The sequence below is a fragment of the Rhinolophus sinicus genome, chromosome 8 (genome assembly GCF_057876585.1).
Source record: "Rhinolophus sinicus isolate RSI-liver-muscle chromosome 8, RSI-T2T, whole genome shotgun sequence".
In the NCBI taxonomy this organism is placed as follows: domain Eukaryota; kingdom Metazoa; phylum Chordata; class Mammalia; order Chiroptera; family Rhinolophidae; genus Rhinolophus; species Rhinolophus sinicus.
Genome location: NC_142508.1, coordinates 61,101,642 through 61,120,655, shown reverse-complemented (window position 1 = coordinate 61,120,655; position 19,014 = coordinate 61,101,642). Strand labels below are relative to the sequence as shown.

The 19,014-nt window shown below is 43.8% G+C and overlaps 1 protein-coding gene across 2 annotated transcripts in view; it reads left to right on the top strand.

The window, feature by feature from the left end:
* The window catches only part of HYDIN (HYDIN axonemal central pair apparatus protein), a 289,372-nt gene extending 274,913 nt beyond the window's left edge, over positions 1 to 14,459 (top strand). For both annotated transcript variants that reach the window (XM_088800246.1, XM_019757602.3), the window contains 8 exons: positions 73 to 350; positions 1,601 to 1,820; positions 3,513 to 3,725; positions 4,572 to 4,735; positions 5,585 to 5,735; positions 11,544 to 11,774; positions 12,129 to 12,353; positions 13,871 to 14,459. In XM_088800246.1, coding sequence (XP_088656372.1) covers positions 73 to 350; positions 1,601 to 1,820; positions 3,513 to 3,725; positions 4,572 to 4,735; positions 5,585 to 5,735; positions 11,544 to 11,774; positions 12,129 to 12,353; positions 13,871 to 14,353 — 1,965 coding nt within the window. In that variant the 3' untranslated portion in view covers positions 14,354 to 14,459. The remainder of the gene's footprint in view (positions 1 to 72; positions 351 to 1,600; positions 1,821 to 3,512; positions 3,726 to 4,571; positions 4,736 to 5,584; positions 5,736 to 11,543; positions 11,775 to 12,128; positions 12,354 to 13,870) is intronic.
* The last annotated feature ends 4,555 nt before the right edge of the window (positions 14,460 to 19,014 follow it).

Sequence of the window (19,014 nt, the reverse complement as noted above, 5' to 3'; positions counted from 1 at the left end):
ACGACCTCCAGGAATGGAGGCCCCGGAAGCCCCCTGCCCTCAGCTGTTGAGTCTCACTGTGATTTTGTCCAGGTCATCACCTTGACACCCTTCCAAAACATCACGCTGAAGCCCCAAGAAGCCCGTAAGCTGGAAGTCATCTTTGCCCCAAAGAAGCGTATCCCCCCCTTCTCCGAGGAAGTGTTCATGGAAAGCATGGGGCTCCTACGCCCCCTCTTCATCCTCAGCGGCTGCTGTCAGGCCCTGGAGATCTCCCTGGACCAGGAGCATCTGGCCTTCGGGCCAGTCATATATCAGACGCAAGCCGCACGTCGTATCCTCATGTTGAATACGGGCGACGTGGGTGCAAGGTAGGCGCTGGAGCAGAGCGCTCAGGCCCGAGATCTGAGTTAGACATTTGTTTTACAAGTGTGGCCCCTTTTGATTTCTTTCCCCTCCTTCCCATATCCTCCCTTCCCTCAAAATGTGACAGTGGTGGCCTCTCCAGGGTGATCGCTGCTGCCTTGATTACTGAAGTTAATATAATAGACAGCATTTGCTCAGTGCCTGTTACATGCCCTTTACATGGCTCATCTCATTTAATCCCAATAACAATTCTTTGAGATGATACTATGATCCATTTTACAGATGAGGAAACTGAGGTATAAAGAGATTAAGTAACTTTGCCAAAATCCTGCATTTAGCAAGAACTTACGATGCGCAGATGCAATGCTGAGCATTCTTACATATAAGATCCCATTTGATTATCCCCAGATCTTCTAAGGTAGGTACTATATAGTCCCCATTTCACAGATGAAGTTGAGGCTCGATATGGTCAGGTGACTTGTCCAAGGTCACACAGCCAGGAAGTGAGAAAGGTGGGATTGGAACTGAGGTGTACCTATGCAGCTCTCCTTTCCAGGCTCTTCCCTTTTGCTAGCTGGTGTCCACTCCAGGCTCTACTTGGGCATATGCCCGTATCTTGCAGGCTGCACACCTACAGGGAGCACCTTCACACAGACTCAGTGTGAAGGGTGCCCGAGGGTTGGTGTGGCAGCCCTGGCACTGGAAGCACTGATCTGCACCGTCCACCCTCCTGTCTCCTGCCTGGCCAAGTGCCAGACCACAGAGGGCTGACCACACAGGGCCATCGGAGCCAAATGCCACCAAGAGCTAGTGCAACTCTCATGTGAGGGGATGGTCTCCACCCTCCTGGATCTGGCCTGAGAGGCAGTGCAGGGAGTGGTGAAGTCCGTGGTCTCAGGAGGGTTCTAGTCCTAGCTCAGCCACTTGCTAGCTGTGCGACCTTGGGTACACACGTGTAAGCACATTTGTGTACCCCGATGTGTCACTGCGGGCAATAAGATAAGATGCAGCCCCTTCCCACTCTGCTCAGCTCTGAGAGGGAGCTGCGTCAACATACCCAGGAGTGAGCTGATCCTTGCCCCTACCTGCCTCTGCTTTATGTGACCATCTTTCTCCTCCCAGGTCCCATGGAGTTCATAAGAGTGGGTGAACCTCTAAGTTAAAAACCCAGGCAAAGTATCATTCTCAGCAGCATTGCAGACACCCCCAGGGTACTAGTAAACTATATTCCTTGTCTCCTTTTGTCTTGGAAAAGGTTTAAATGGGATGTCAGAAAATTTGAGCCTCATTTCTCCATCAGCCCGAAAGAAGGCTATATCACTGCAGGCATGGAGGTTTCTTTCGAAGTGACCTACCGTCCCACCGAGGTGGGCAAGGAGAATCTCTACAAAAATTTGCTCTGCTTCATCCAGGGAGGCAGTCCTCTGAGCCTTACCCTCTCTGGAGTCTGTGTGGGACAACCTGCAGTAAAAGAGGTCAGTAAGTGCTGCCCACAGATGGGCCAGTGGCCAGAGTGGGCCTAGCACGCCTCACAAGTAAACTCAGCCAGCCTTCCAGAAGCATTTGGCTCTTCGAACAGTCCTCGGTGACCCCATCAAACATTCAAACCTGGTCCCTCCCCGACAGGGCCTTTGCACATGCTATCCCCAGTGCCGGAATATTCATTTTCCCCTCTTAATTTAGTTAATTCCTGTTCATTCTTTAGCTCTCAACTCAGGCATCACATTCTCAAGGAAACCTGCATTGACATCTCTGGCTAGATCAAGTACTATTATAAGTTGTGAATGGAGTATGAGCACTTTACTATGTTTTTTATTTATTTTTTTTACATGATTTTGGCTTAACCCTCTGCCAGGTTTGTTCCTAGAAACCTAATGGTGCACTGTCAGCTGTGTTTCTCACATTAGTTATGGTAAAAATGACACGTGATCTCCATCTCTATAATTTTGTTATTTCAAAAATGTTATGTAAATGTAATCATACCGTATGCTATGAACATGTATGTGCAACTCTTGGCATGAACCTCTGTTTTCATTTTCTTGGGTAAATACCCAGGAGCGGAATGGCTGGGTCATAGGGTAGGCATAAGAACCTACTCATTTCCAAAGTGGTTGTATCATTTTACATTCCCACCAGCAATGTCTGACATTTCTACTTGCATCACATCCTTACCAACACTTGATATAGTGTGTTGTTGTTTTTTAATTTCAGTCATTCTAAAAGGTTTGCAGAGATATTTCATTGTGATTTTTTCTCTTTTTTTCCATTTTTTTCTTTCTTTTTTTTGTGTGTTTTTTCCTCCTTCATTGTGATTTTTAATTTGCATTTTCCTAATATATTGATGGCAGCTCTAATGAGTACCTAATGACTAATGATGCTGAGAATCTTTTCAGGTACTTGTCATCCATATATATCCTTTGTTGAAGTGTCTGTTCAAATCTTCTATTTTTAATTGGGTCATTTTGTTATTACTGAGTTTTGAGAGCTCTTTATATATTCAGGACACAAGTTTTACATTTAGATCTTCAATCTGCTTAGAGTTAATTTTTGTGTGTAATGCAAAACATGGATCAAAATTCAATTTATTTATTTATTTGTTTGTTTGTTTGTTTGTTTGTGTATATGGATAGCCAATTGTTCTAGCACCATTTGTTGAAAAGATTATCCTTTCTCACTGAATGTCCTTTGCATTGTGGTCAAAAACTAATTGATCATACACATGTGAGTCTATTGCTGAACTCTACTCATGTCCACTGATCTGTGTGACTCTCTTTACACCAATACCACATTGGTCCACATTACTACGTTCAATGGCCAGTTCTCACCCCTCATCTCACTTGACCTGTTGGTAGCATCTGACACCTTGAACAAGTACTTCCTCTTTTAAACAGTTCCTTCACATGGTTTCCAGAATACTAGCCTCTCCTGATTCTCCTCCTACCTGATTATCTGCTCCTTCTCATCTCTTCTTCTGGTTCTTCTTAACTCTGAAGTATACCAGTCAGGAATTAGTCCTTAAATCCTTCTCTTTTCGCAATGCACTTACTACTTGACCATCTCACCCACTACACTGACAACTCCCAAATGTGTATCTCCAACCTGAACCTTGCCTTGAACTCCAGATTTGTAAATTCCACTTCCTGTTTAAGGTGCCTGTTTTCTTCCAGGTGGTAAATTTCACCTGCCAGGTGCGCTCCAAGCACACACAGACCATCCTGCTTTCAAACCGCACCAACCAGACCTGGAATCTGCACCCCATCTTTGAGGGTGAGCACTGGGAGGGGCCCGAGTTCATCACTCTGGAGCCTCATCAGCAAAACAAGCCCTACGAGATTACGTACAGGCCCCGGGTCATGAACGTGGAGAACCGCAAGCATCAGGTGGGCTGAGCTCCCTTCCCTTCATCAGTTTCCTGGCACGGCTGGAGGGAGGAGTTGCATGAGAGAGGTTCGGAGACAGTTTGGCAGCTCAGACAATGTTAGAACAAGAAGGGGCCCCAAAAATCATGTCGGAACAATGGGGGATCATGCAGATGATCAAGTCCAAAGCTTTCCTTTTTGTCCATGTGTTTTCATGTGTAGGGTATCGTCTTGGAACCAGAGGCTGAGTTCTGAAACGAAGTCTTAGACTAAGCATCAAGCAATTACTATTTAACTTAATTGCAGAAATAACATCAGAGTGACTGTAATAAAAATCAAAAAAGAAGCTATAATCTTCCACTTTACCTTCTAGTATCTTCACTACGAATCCTTATTCAGATACAGCCTTGGCTGCCGTCATAGGATACTTGAGTTTTCATTCTGTTTATTTTCACTTTATATTATGTCATGAGAATTTTTCTGTTTAACTAGGTACTCTTCGTGATAACCATTTTTAATATTTCATTGAATGAGAGTTCCATAATTTATTTAACATTCCCCAGCTGTTGAATGTTTAAGTTATCTCCAAATTTTCATATTATACATGGTTTTAATATATATGTGTATGTACGTATGTAACTTTCTCCTGTAGAGGGAGTTTTCTTCAATACGTTCCCTTAGGTACGATTCCTGGTTCAAATACATATGAAGATTTTTATAGCTCTTCAAACACATTACCAACCTGCTTTCCAGAAACGTTATGCTTATTTGCAGAGCCTCCAGTAACCCCGTATCACTACCATGCTTGAGAGATCCCTGATAAAGGTACCTCTGTGTCACTCTGATGGCATTTCTCCCTCTCCTTAGGGCAGCCTGTTCTTCGCCCTCCCAGATGGGACCGGCTGGCTGTATGCACTACATGGGACTGCCGAGCTCCCCAAAGCTGTGGCCGTCATCTCTCGCGAGGTGCCATGTAAGACGCCTTACACTGAGCTCCTACCAATCAACAACTGGCTAAACAAGCCCCAGAGGTGAGGGAGTGGGGCACGGGGGTGGACTAGGGGAGACAGAGGGAGGACCTCCATTGTCCAGCCTGGCCTTTCCCCGGGTCAGGGTCCCTGGCGGACATTGGCTGAAAGAGTGTAAGTTTCCTGCTGTGGCCCAGCACTGCCTGAACGCTAAGCTTCCAGAGAATCTCCTTGTCAGTTCTAAGAATGGCTGATTATTTGTAAATCTCCCAAGACAGTGCCTGGCACAAAATAAGTGCTCAACAAATATTAGCTGTTATTACTACTATCCTAACAATAATCATAGTTGTTATTATTGAGTGCTCTGTCTTATCGCCTAAGCCACTGGCCAGAGAAGGCTGTCCCTTGGATCTTGTACTTGCAGTGGGAGTAGAGTAGAATGCAAGGACTAGAGGAGCTTGAGGCCAACCAGCCTAGTCCTCTTCTGTTAGGAGCCAAAGGCGGGGAGGAGAAGGCGGCCTGCTCAGCAGTGTGGATAAAGGCCCAGACCTAAGTTTGAATCCTAGTTCTGCCAATAACTAGTCATGTTACCTGAGCATGTTATCTTCCTTCCCTTGGCCATACTTCCTCATTAGTAAAACGGAGCTGGTAATGATACAAGTATGTACCTCATATCACTACTCGGGGTTCAAAGCCTATGACACATGCAAAGTACTGACTCAGTAGCTGGCACAGAATAGGTGGTCGGTAAATGGTCGTGGCTATTATTGTTAGTGACAGAGTGAAGGCTACAACCCTGGACCCGTGTGGTTTCCATAAAATCAAGAGTAGAATAGCACCTTTCCTTCTCTCCTTTGGGCAAATGATGTAATTTTCTCTATCTGCTCTTCCTGTGCTCCTGTGCTCCCCCAGATTCCGAGTCATTGTGGAAATGCTGAAACCAGAGAAGCCAGACCTAACTGTCACCTTAAAGGGCCTTGATTACATTGATGTATTGTCTGGCTCCAAGAAAGACTACAAGCTGAACTTCTTTTCCCACAAGGAAGGACTATACAGTGCAAAGGTATCCACACATCAAAGGCACTGCCCTGGAACCCTGGAGGTTTGACCTCAGGTTGACAATCCTGGTGTTAGGGAGAGAAGCTGTCCTCCAAATCCTGGTGTTAGGGAGGGAAGCTGTCCTGCACAGCCAGCCTATCCTTATCCTGTTGGGCTGAGCTGGCAAAGGCATTCAGGATTCCCCGCCTCTTTAAGGTGAGACCAGACTGCAAGACCAGCCAGCCATCATGTAGAGCCATGCCAAGCCTCCAAGGCAACAGAATCCTGAAAATCCTTATGCAGTAGGTAACTCTGGACCAGCAAATACCAGACCAAAATGATAACAAAATATCCCATTTTCCGAGTGTTTATACAGTGTCCAGCATTGTGCTGAGCACACAACACACGTAGCTAGTAAGGTCAGAGCCAGGATTCAACTCAGCCATCTACTCTAAGATGCCGCAGGAGCTAATTAGTTCAATAAGTACCTACTGAGCATATATGCCAGATACTATGGGCTAGTAACACAGCGATGATCAAAACTAGACACAGCCCCTGTTCTCATGGAACACCCAGTCCAGTGATGGAGATAGACATTAGTCAAATAACTGTACTATGAATGTATGATTACAAAATGAGGTAAGTGCTTTGAAGGAAATGAGCATATATGGATCAGTAGCTCACAGGAAAAGTCAGAGCTGAAGATAATATGTGAGAATTACCCATTTATCAATAGTATTTAAAGCTATGATGGAGAATGGAATTGCCTAGGGAAAGATTTTAAAGTGAAAAAATAGAATCTAGAACACATTTCCCCCCTCCAGAAGAGATACTGGCAAGATCCACGCTGCAGCACGTCATCTCCTCTCCAGCAATCCCTGAGGTAGGCTGCGCCACTCAGATCACACTCACAAACGGGCTAACGGAGAACCTTAGAATCAAGGACTCACAGACCATCTGAAGGGAAAAAGCCACCATAAAACAGAAATAACCAGCTCAACAAATAAGACTCCTGAGATAAAAGAGTTATTAAAGCAAACAGAAGAGGGCTTTCAGTGAATATTATAAATATCCTCAAGAGAATAAAGGAAGGTAATCATACCCATGAAATAAGAAACAGGCTGTTGTGGAAGAGAATCCATTAGAGACCCTGGAAATGAAAAATAGAATATTTTGAATAAAAGACCATACATAGATGAAGCTTAAAGTGTAGTGGATTCTGAGGAAGACATTACTAGTAAGTTAGGAGATAGAGCTGAGTAATATATTACCAGACTTTTTTAGCACATGAGCACGAAGAAATGTCAAGAATGAAAGGAAGTAATAACAAGTGTTGGCAAGGGCATGGATGAAGCTGGATCCATTGCTGGTGGGAGTATAAATGTTACAGCTGCTTTGGAAAGCAGTCTGGCAGTTCTTCAAATGGTAAACATAGAGTTACCATATGTATGATTCACCAATTTCATTCCTAGGTATACACTCAAGATAAATGAAAACATATGTCCACACAAAAACCTGTACATAAATGTTAATGGTAACAATACTCGTAAAAATGGAAACAACCCAAATGTCCATCAACTAATGAATAGATAAATACAATGGAAGATTGCTTGGCAATACAAAGAAATGGAAATGAAGTACGATACCTGGATGAATCTTGAAAACATATGTACTAAGTGAACAAAACCAGTCACAAATGGCAACATGTGGTATAATTTCATTTACATGAAATGTCCAGAATAGGCAAGTCTAAAGAAACGAAAAATAGTGGTGCCTAGGGCTAGATGGGATGGGTTAGGAGGAAATAAGGAATGATTGTTAATACCCATTAATATGGTTTCTTTCTGGGGAGATGAAATGTTCTAAATCAAATAATTGAACTATAAATGTGTAGTTACAAAATGAGATAAGTGCCTTGTGAATACACTAAAAGCCACTGAAATGTACACTTTAAATGGGTGAATTGTATGGAATGTGAATTGTATCTCAATAAAGCCGTTTTTAAAAAAAGAAAGTAAAAATGAGACATAAACTATAAATCAAGAAGTTCTAATATCCATCTCACAGGAACTCCTGAAACAGAAAAATAAGATAATAGAAGGAAGAAAATACTCTACAAAATAATTGGATAAAAATTTCCAGGGCTATTGGAGGAAGACCGGGTCTTCTAATTGAAGGGCCCCACCAAGTTGCCAAACCAGTTGAATGAAAGAACACTCACATCTAAATATGTGAGAACAAAATTTCAGAAAACTGGGGTAAAAGAGAAAAGTCCTGAATGATTCTAGAGAAAATAAAAGGAAATAATAATCATAATAACATCTGATTTCTCGTGGAGAAATACAAAAAGAAATGGAGCAAGCTATTCAAACTATTTAAAATTATTTTAAGCCTAAAACTCTTTCTCCAGACAAAACTATTATAAGGGCAAAATAAAGACATTTTTAAACATGCAAGGACTCAAAGTAATCCACCCATATACACAATCCCTGACTGAAAGAAGTACTACAAAATTAAAACTTTTTAAATTAGCAAAATTTGAAAAACAATTAAATGAATCCAAGAGAATCTAAACTAAATTGATAGGCTGCTGCCTCCATAACTTAGTTGGTTAATGTGCCTATCTCATAAACTAAATTGATAGGTAATTTAAAATAATTGTTGGAAGGCAATCTGAAATATTTCAGATGACCTCAAGATAGGAAGTAACACGGGGAGGAATAAAATAAGGCAATGAAAAAATTTTTCTCACTCATTTGGAAGCAAATGGGGAAATAAGAGATATTTTCTCATAGAGAAGGATAGGGAGAGAATAGAGATATTCAGAAACCATAGATGTGAACAGAAAGATATAAATAAAGATATGTGTTAAAATGTAAGTATACAGACTTCAGTAAAAAACACAATGAACCCAGATCACAGAATCTCTTTACGGTAAATGTATTAAAATTAACAATAACAACAAAAAGGGTTTTTTTTAATCAAAAACACTTGGTTATGATGGAGTAGCTAGTCCTCCCAACATAAAAAAAAAAACAACAACCATAAAACTGGACAAAATATCAGAGGCAAGTCTTCTCAGTCGTTGGACAACAGGCAACACAATACTGCAATTCATCAAAGAGAAGGAAACTTATGAGTCCTCATGATTGCCCTGGCTCTCTGCCTCGGGACAGTTTCCTGACCACAGTACAGTAATCTAGAGTCTAAGCAAAGTGCAGCAGCCCCAGTGAACTGAGAGACAGAAATCAGAGTTTGGTGTAGCTGAAACAGCTGGTCTCTACTGTGGAGATAGAGTACCAGAGAGGAGGGAGCAGGATACGGAGTGGGTGGGAGAACAAAAGTCTATGTGGGAGTTCCGCACAAAGTCCTTGGCTGAAGGTTGGGCTGCATATGCATGGGAAGAGACTACATGAGCTTTACCAGAGAGCAGCTGCTACGAGGTTGATAAATAAATAAAATATGGACTTAATGAGTGGGCAGATCAAGAATCTCAGCAGAGAAATAAAAACGATGAACAAGAACCAAATGGATAGTCTATAACTGAAAAGTACAATAAAGTGAAATGAAAAATTCATTGGATGTGCTTAGCAGCAGATTGGAGACGTGAGGAGATTCATTGAACTTGAAACAAATCAATAGAATGTTTCCAGCCTGAAGAACAGAGAGAAAAAAGATTGAAGAAAAACAACCAGAGCCTCAGGAACCTGTGAGAAAATATAAAATGGTCTAACATGTGAAAAATATGAGTCCCCGAAGAGAAGAAACTGAGAATGGGCAGAAAATTATTTGAAAAAAATAATTGCTAAAATTTCCCTGATTTGATTTAAAAGGGGAAAAAAAGTGATTTACAGATTCAAGAAACTTGGCAAAGCTCAAGCAGGAGAAATACAAAGAAAACTATGCCTGCACACCCCATAGTAAAACTGCTGAAAACCAAAGAGAAAGAGAAAAGCTTAAAACAACCAGGTTTTAAAAATCAATTACATAGCAGGGGGATGAGCAATTAGAATGACCGCTGACTTTTCTTCAGATATAATGGAAGCCGTCTGCAAAGTGCAGGAAGAAAAAGAAACTCTCAACCTAGAGTTCTTTATCCACTGAAAATATCCTATTAAAACTGACAGTGAAATAGACATTTTCAGATAAAGGGCCATGAGAGAATTCATCACAAGCAGACTTGCCTTAGAGACCGCATAGCATTATTACAGTGCTAATAGGTATTCTTCAGTCTGGAGGGAAACGATACCGGATGGAAACTTGGGTCTTCTGGAAGGAAAGAGAGCACTAAAAATGGTAAATAACAGGTAAATATTAAACTCTATGTTTTTCTTCTTATAACTTTAAAAGGCAAATGACAGTTTATAGCAATTAACCTTGTAAAGTGGATGTTCTTATGTACATAGAAATAAAAAGATATGATGTCAAAAGTACAGATGGGGTGGAGAGGTCAATGAAATTATACGTTAGTAAGGTAATTACATTTGTGAAGGGGGAAGTATGAGTAAGAAGCGTAAAGGGTCAGTTGTCAAGTGGAAAGTGACAAAATACTGACTCTAAATTTTGACAAGTTAAAACTTCAGGTTGTCAGCTCTAGAGCAACCATTAAAAACCTGTTATTTAAAAATATAGCTAAAAAGCCAGTAGAGGAAATAAAATACATTCCAAAAGATTACATATTGATCCAACAGAAGGGAGGAAAGTCGCAGCAGAGGAATGAGAAAAATGAGACAAATGGAAAAGCAATAGCATGAGGGCGGACTTCAACCCAAGCATATAAATAATTATTTTTAAATGTAAAATACTAAACACTCCAATGAAAAAGCAGACGGTTCAGAAGCACTCTAAATCTAAAGACAGGAAGAGGTTGAAAGTAAAAAGCCAGATATGTAAAGAACTATTACTGCTTAATAACAGTAAGATAAACCACCCGAAGTATTAAAAGGGGCAAGACTTGAATAGACTGCTTCATGGAAATAGGTCTGTGAATGACCAATATGCACCTAAGAAGATGCTCAACATCATCAGTTATCTGGGAAAAGAACTTAAACAGGTGAACAGGTGTCGATAACAAGTCAGCTGCAGAGGAGAGGGGACAATATACTTCAGTTCCAGGTGTGAGCTCTGGAGTCAGTCCCACCTGGGTTCAAATCCTGGTTCTGACACTTTTCTGCACGTGACCCGGGGCAAGATACTCATGTTGCTAAGCCTCGTTTTCTTCATCTTCAAAAAAAATGGTGGGGGCCGGGTGGCCAGTTAGCTCGGTTGTTAGAGCGTGGTGCTAATAACACCAAAGTTGCTGGTTCGATCCTCGCTTGGGCCACTGTGTGCTGTGCCCTCCCCCCCCGCAAAAAAAAAAAAAGGAAAGAAAGAAAAGGTGAGGGGAATAATAATGTCACTTACAAATTGTGTGAATTAAACGAGTTCTTCTAGTGCCTGGCATACAGTAATCATTTGGTAAGTGTTAGATGCTGTTATTATTATTATATTATTATTGACAATTCCAGAAACAGGAATAGGAGGGTAATCCACTGCAGCATGAACCTCTCTCGAGTGCTCGCTTGTTCTCCAGAGCCAGTGTGGACAGCTTCACCTGCAGCACTACACAGTGCTGCTCTGGCCTCTTCTAAATCTCACTCAGGCTATGTAATACATACTCTCACCTGGGAGGAGCCAGAGCAGAATACCTAAAGAGAAAGGCTGGTTGGCAGGAATTCAGCGAGGCTGGGAGGTACGTGTCAGCCTGGTACCCAGGCATTGCTTGCAGAGAGAAGGACCCCCAGCTAACCCCTCTACTCTGCCCGGCTTCCTCCCACTCTCCCTGTGCACTCAGGTGATCTTCCGAAACGAGGCGACCAACGAGTTCTTATACTACGTGGTGAGTTTCAGGGTCATCCCTTCAGGTGTCATCAAAACCATCGAGATGGTGAGCCCCATCCGGCAGAGTACATCGGCCTCCATCAAGGTGGAGAATCCCCTACCCTACTCGGTGACCTTCTCCACGGACTGCAGGGTGCCCGACATCAGCCTGCCCTCCCAGTTTGTGGTGCCTGCCAACTCCGAGGTATGACCCTGGCTGCCAGGGGCCCCCTGGTGGCCCCCGTGGGGCCTCTCCAGCCATGTTCTGCATCCCTGAGGTCAGGCCCATCCTGGCAGTGGTCCATAGTGTGCTTCTCGAGAGGGGATCCATTTTTAGATTCAAAGAGATTCCAGACCTAGAAACACCTGGAATAGGGAAAGTTAGAAGGGGTACCGAGGAGGAAAAGTGGGCTGGTTTGGACAGAGGTTCCGGGGCTCAAGATGAGTGTGAGCACGGGCTGCTGAAGCACCATCTCTGCCACCAGCCTGTCCTGAGGTCCCTGGGTAGCAGGGATGGGTGGGACTTCGGCATCACAGGAGCCTCTGTCTTCCCTTGCAGGGCACATTCTCATTTGAATTCCAGCCCCTGCGAGCTGGAGAAACCTTCGGGAGACTCATTCTGCACAACAGTGATTTGGGTTACTACCAGTATGAGCTTAATTTGAAGGCCACGCCAGCACTGCCTGAAAAGCCTGTCCACTGCCAGGCCGTTCTTGGCAGCGGCCAGAGCGTCTTTGCCAAGATCATCAATTATACCCGGCAGAAGACAGAATATTACTGCAGGGTGAGCAGCCCCTGCCCCACCCTCCGCCCCACTCTTGCCTTCACATATTTTTGAAGTCTGACCTCACAAATGATGGGAGGAGGACATAGGGGGTGCAGAAATGTGAAACTTGGGGAGTCAGGTGCTTCATCTAACCTGGAAACTCCCAGCTGAAAATAAACAGTGCAAAGCCTAGGTTCTTCTAAAAGGCTTTCTATCTTAAGCTGGGTGGGGGTGGGGGGAGTTTTGCTTCCCACTGCATGCTTAGTGGTCAACACAGGGAGACAGCAGAACTTGGTGGTCATGAGTGTAGCCTATGCAAGCCAGCAGACCTGGATTTGAATCCTGGCTTCCCCGTTTCTCTTTGTGTGAATAACGTACTAAAGCTTTCTAAGCTTATCTATAAATGGTGATAATACCCTGACCTCATAGGATTGCTGTGAGGATTTTAAAGTATGTATATAAAACCATTTCCCTAGAGCCTGGCCCATAGTAAATGCCCCATATATGTTACCTACTGTATCAGTTGGAATATAGGTTTAACTACTGAAACAGAAACCCGAACTGACAACAAAATAGAAGTTTAGTCCTCTCGCAGATAACAGCGTAGGCCTGAGCAGTGTCAGCTGGAAGAGCAGGAGCTCCATGCCGTCAGGCCCCAGACTCCTGCCCCGTGGCTCTTCCCTCTGCAGAGAGCTGTGATCTACAGAGACCACGATGGCTTACAGTGACGTCGCATTCTAGCCAGCTACAGGGGAAACACCACTTCCACTCACATTCCATTGAACAAAACTGCGTAGGACCACTCCTAGCAACAAGGGGAGCTAGGATGTGTAGCCTTTACACTGGGCGGCCACGTGCCCAGTTAACATCAGGGGTCCCATGGCTACCGTCAAGAGGCATAGGCTTTTCATCAGTCCTATCAGTCAGGAGACGCAAGGTTATGCTGTAGTAACAAAGAGCCCCGGTATCTCCATGGCTTAAAACCACAAAGGTGCATGCTGTCTATCCAGTGAGGGTCAGCAGGGTACTCTGCTCATCACAGCCACTCAAGGATGCAGGCTGAAGGGCAACCACCATCTCAAATGTTTCCAGTCATAGACCCAGAGGGGTGAAAAGACCCCGCAGGGATGTACATTGGCAATTGAATGCTCTAGTGTGGAAGTGACACCTTTCACTTCTGCTCACAACTAGTAATCCAGGACTACTCTCACCCACCCATTAGGATTCAGAATGTTTGGTCTTCCCTGTGCATGGAAGGAAAGAAGAGCCTGATATGGGGGAGCAGCACCACTGACTGCTATGCCAACATAAGCCAGCCATGTGTCCTTGGGCGAGTTACTTCACATCTCTTGGCCTCGGTTTCTTTATAATAACATAGGAATAATAATCAGTAATACCTACCCTTCAAGGGAGTCACAAGGGCACGGCTGTTTTATAACCTGCCTGGCTGAGAATGGATGGCCTGGGGATGGACCTGAGCTGCTGTAAGCCTTTCAGGATCTCGTGTGAGTTAAGTGCCTTTGTTTCCCTTTCAGACCGACTGTCCAGACTTCCACACCGAAAAGGTCATTAGCGCAGCTCCGGGGGCTCAGGGAGGCACGGAAGTCAGTGTGGAAATCTATTTTGAGCCCAGCCGCCTGGGGGAGACCAAGGGCATCCTGAGCCTGTCATCACTTACAGGCGGGGAGTATAGCATCCCCCTCTTCGGAGTGGCTCTACCTCCCAAGCCACAAGGTCCCTTCGTGATCCGAGCCGGGTACAGCATAGTCATCCCCTTCAAGAACGTCTTCTACCAAACAGTCACCTTCTCCTTCATCGTGGAGAACCCAGCCTTCTCCATTCGTGCCATTGACTCCGTGCGGCCCAAGAAGATGAACAACATCACAGTCTACTTTGAAGGAAACCCATCAGGCAGCAAAACACCCATCACGAGCAAGCTGATTGTGGCGTGCCCTCCCGGGGAAGGCCAAGAAACATGGGTTAAATGGGTTTATTATCTGAAGGGGATCACCCTTTAGTGGTAACCAGGGGCAGCGGCATCAAGAAAAAGCCATTTCCTCAGCCTTAATATTTATGTATTGTTCTAACCTGGCGAAAAATAAAGAAAATAGTCAGAATTCTTAAGACACTGTTTTAGCCTCCTCCTTCAATTATAGGGGCACTTATTTCCATATTATATGTATTCCAGATATATGTATGAAATAGATGTATTCCACATTAAATGTGGTAACTACACAAAACAGAGCAACATTTTACTTTGCAAGGGCAAGTCTCTGAACTTAGTCTCTTACCATACCCCCAAAGCTCAAGTACTATGTACTAATCCCCATTTTTGATAAGATGACGTAGGTATCACACTCATGACCTTCTACTGTACAGCACTTAGCAGGTCATGACACTGGGGCACATCGTGGATTCTTTTTAAAATCCATGATGGCTTAAAGAGCCCATAGACATGACTATTTTGATGTGGTATTTCATTCTGCTTTCACATAAAATCCAAAGAAGTCACTCTTTTCAAAGCAATGAAAATATAACGTTCGGGTAATCACTGCAGGAACAAGGGCCAGGGACGCTCCCTCCATCTCTGAATCCCATTTCTGCTCCCACAGAAAGTGCTCGCTGAAGGCTGGGTCCTGGAGAAATACTCACTGGGACCCCCGTTCCCCACTCCCACCCCAGGCCTGTGCACAGTATTCAGCTTGCAAAGCAGTGATCCTCGACCCATCTGCACATGAAAACCACCTAATTCTGGTCCAGGCCCCCCACTCCCCAAATTCTGATTTAATTGGTGTGGGGAGTGGTGATGGGGGAGGGGAAAGGTGGGCATCCTTTTTCTTTTTAACTTGTAAGCAAAGTTGAGAACCAGTGCTACAGATCAGACACCCACCTGGCCATTAATTCTGCAACGGAGTCAGGAATCTTCCTCCAGGGGACGACCATGTCCCAGTTTGATATGGTTAAACTGCAGCCATTTGTATGCACATGAAGGGTGATGTTCAAAGTCAGGTACTGTCTTCAGAGAGAAAGCACTACAGATGCTTCACCTCCCAGGAGGAATGGGGCATCTGCCTCAACCCAGACTCTTCCCCTGGGTCCTGCAGTGCTCACAGAGAGGTGGTTAAAGACTGGCCTTAAAGAGGATTTGCTTCTGCAGCACGCACCCATGCCAGAGGGTTCCTCTGCCTCCACCTCCATCATCCTTCTCATCCCCTACAGCCTCCCTGCAAGAGTGGGTGTAGGCATGAAAGAACATGGCCTTTGGGGAATGAATGCTCCAAAAAAGTGGTTCTCAAAAATGGCTCCTGAACATGTAGGTGCCTAACTTCTGTGCTATACACCTGAAGCTGAAGTTGAATAATATTGAATGTCAACTATAATTAAATACACACACACACACACACACAAACACACACACACACACGGTGCCAAAAAAACGTATACACATTTTAAGAAGGAAAACTATATTAAAATTGTAATACTCAAAATATATCTATAACAAAAGATGAATACAAGTCATGTTTGACTTCTGCAATTACAAGAGGTGCTCACAGTGGTTACCATCAGCATAATTTTAATACAATTTTTTCCTTTCTTAAAATGTGTATACATTTTCTTGGCCTCCTCTGTGTGTGTGTGTGTGTGTGTGTGTGTGTGTGTGTGTGTGTGTGTGGTCACGGGAGGTGGAGTACAACATAGAGAATATAGTCAATGGAATTGTAACAGCTATATTCGCTATCAGAAGGGTAGTAGATTGGGGGGTTATCACTTTGTGAGGGGTGTAAATGTCTAACACATTGTTTTGTACACCTGAAACTAAAAAAGAAGAAGAAGAAGACACACACAAAATGGCCCCGGACCAGCAGCATCACCTGAGATTTTATTAAAAATGGAGATTCTTGGGGCCCACCCAGTGGCTCAGGCCATTAGAGCTCCGTGCTCCTAACTCCGAAGTCTGCCAGTTCAATTCCCACATGGGCCAGTGGGCTCTCAACCACAGGTTGCCAGTTCAATTTCTCGAGTCCCACAAGGGATGGTGGGCTCCGCCCCCTGCAACTAAGATTGAACATGGCCCCTTGAGCTGAGCTGCTGCTGAGCTCTGGGATGGCTCAGTTGGTTGGACCGTGTCCTCTCAACCACAAGGTTGCCAGTTCAACTCCCACAAGGGATGGTGGGCTGTGCCCCCTGCAACTAGAAACGGCAACTGGACCTGCAGCTGAGCTGCGCCCTCCACAACTAAGACTGAAAGGAAAACAGCTTGAAGCTGAACGGCACCCTCCACAACTAAGACTGAAAGGACAACAACTTGACTTGGAAAAAAGTCCTGGAAGTACACACCGTTCCCCAATAAAGTCCTGTTCCCCTTCCCCAATAAAATCTTTTAAAAAAAAAAAGAGATTCTTGGGTCACTTCAGACCTATTGAGTCAGAAACTCCAAGGATGTGTCCCAGAAACCTGGATTTTAACAAGCCTTTATACTCTTATACAGCCCAGTACACTCTACACACACCTAGGACCAAATGAAGCTTTTTCTAAAATATTTGCAGACCTACACTTAATAGTTGATTTTTGTTACCACTAAAGATGCTACTAATCGGTGTAAAAACAAAGAACTAGATGACAGATTTACCCAATGGTTAAAGGAGCAAAGAAAGCACTAAGCAACAATCTGAGCAGATGCAGAGAGCAACGAGCTTGTGGTATGACTAGCAAGTACACAATCTGAATAAACCAGTGGTTTTCAAATTTTAGTGTCTATTAGAATCACTCACAGGGCTTGCTAAACCAGACTCCAGGGGCGCCACCCTCAGAGGGCCTGATTTAGTAGGTTTGAGTGGGCTCGAAAATTTGTATCTCTGCGGAGCGTTCCCATTGATGCTGCTGCTGCTGGCCTGAGAATCCCATCATCCTCAGCACAGCTCTGAAGCCTCAGCCTTCTTGCATCAGCACCACCTGGAAATTTGTTAGAAATTCAGGATCTCGGGCCCCGCCCCAGACCTACCTACTGAATCAGAATCTGCATTGTAATGGCATCTCCAGGGGATGGTGTGCACATTGCAGTTGAGAGCCCTGCTTTAAAAGCCACTAGCAGAACTCGAGCCTTTGTTGAACCCACAGCCCTAATGCTCTTCATTAGAGCCCAAGAGAGGTGTCTCACCAACTCTGCTTATGGCCTCGTTGATTAAATTGGCCCTCCCCAAAATGTCCCTCTCCCTCCCACTCACCAGAGGCATGGCTGGGGGTGAAGGAGCAATTGTCCCATCACCACTTTCTTCAAAAGGGGCACTTTTCAACAGTTATAAACCTAGTCTGTAACTTGTTAAGACTGAGGAAAAGATGGAGGAAGCTGTATGAAAACTGGCTAAAACACCAGCGGTCAGAGCAAATGTAGGACAAAGCATTGGTTGGGGCTCAGAGTAAGAAATTGATTTCTTAGCAACCTTGTCCAGAATGATTTCAGGAGGAAAGAGTTCCTTCTGGTAAAAAGAAAAGAAAAAAAAACCACACTTCTTTACTGTTTCAATTATTAGAAACTGTATCACATTATGACCTTTGAGGAATTTGGTTCACCTTTAAGAAAAAGCCAAACCAAACAGCAAAAGAAACAGATGAGATACTATATTAAATATAGGTCCAGTGGAAATGAATACACACTGGAGAAATAGATCCACACCATTCCCACTGATCTGATTTTTTTCACTGTTTTTCATCAAGCATCATCTAAACCTAGATATAAACCTTGCAAGACATTTGGAAATGTCCTTATCAGTGCTACTTGGTATCAAGATAAGAAGCAGAAGAAACCATTTAGCAATACATTTTCTCTGAAGATGAGTCTATATTTAGTGTAGTTTTCAGGTTATTGGTGAACCCACCTTCATTCATCCCATTGTTCTGGCAAGTTTTAAAAGGTGTGAAAACACCAGTATAGAAAAAACATTTTTCATAGATTTTTCTAGACATGATTCTTCTGTGACTTACTGAGTTTTGGGTTAGCTTTTGTGTTTGTTTTCTATGGCTGCATAACAAATTACCACAAACCTAGCAGCTTAAAGCAACACAAATTTCTTATCTTACAGTTTCAGGAATGGACTGAACTGGCTTCCTGGTTCAGGGTCCCCCCAGGCTGAAATGAAGATGCCAGCCAGCTGCCTCCTCATCTGGAGGCTGAACTAGGGAAAGACCCACTTCAAGAGTGTTGATAACTATTTCACAAAGATGGCACCAAAAGCACAGAAGGAAGCCCTTGCCCCTCCCAAAGCTGAAGCCAAAATGAAGGCTTTGAAGGCAAAGGAAGCAGTGCTGAAAGGCGTCCACAGCCACAAAATTAAAAAAGAAGATCCGCATGTCACCCACCTTGTGAAGGCCAAAGACACTGTGGCTCTGAAGGCAGCCCAAATATCCTCGGCTACCAAGTCAGTCATGAAGAAGATAGAAGACAAAAATACACTTGTGTTCATGGTGGATGCCAAGGCCAACAAGCACCAGATCAAACAGGCTGTGAAGAAGCTCCATGACATTGACATGGCCAAGGTCAATCCTCTGATCAGGACTGATGGAGAGAAGAAGGCATATGTTCAACTGGCTCTGGCTATGATGCCAACAAAATTGGGATCATCTAAACTGAGTCCAGCTGGCTAATTCTAAATATAAAAATTTTTCACTGTAAAAAATACAC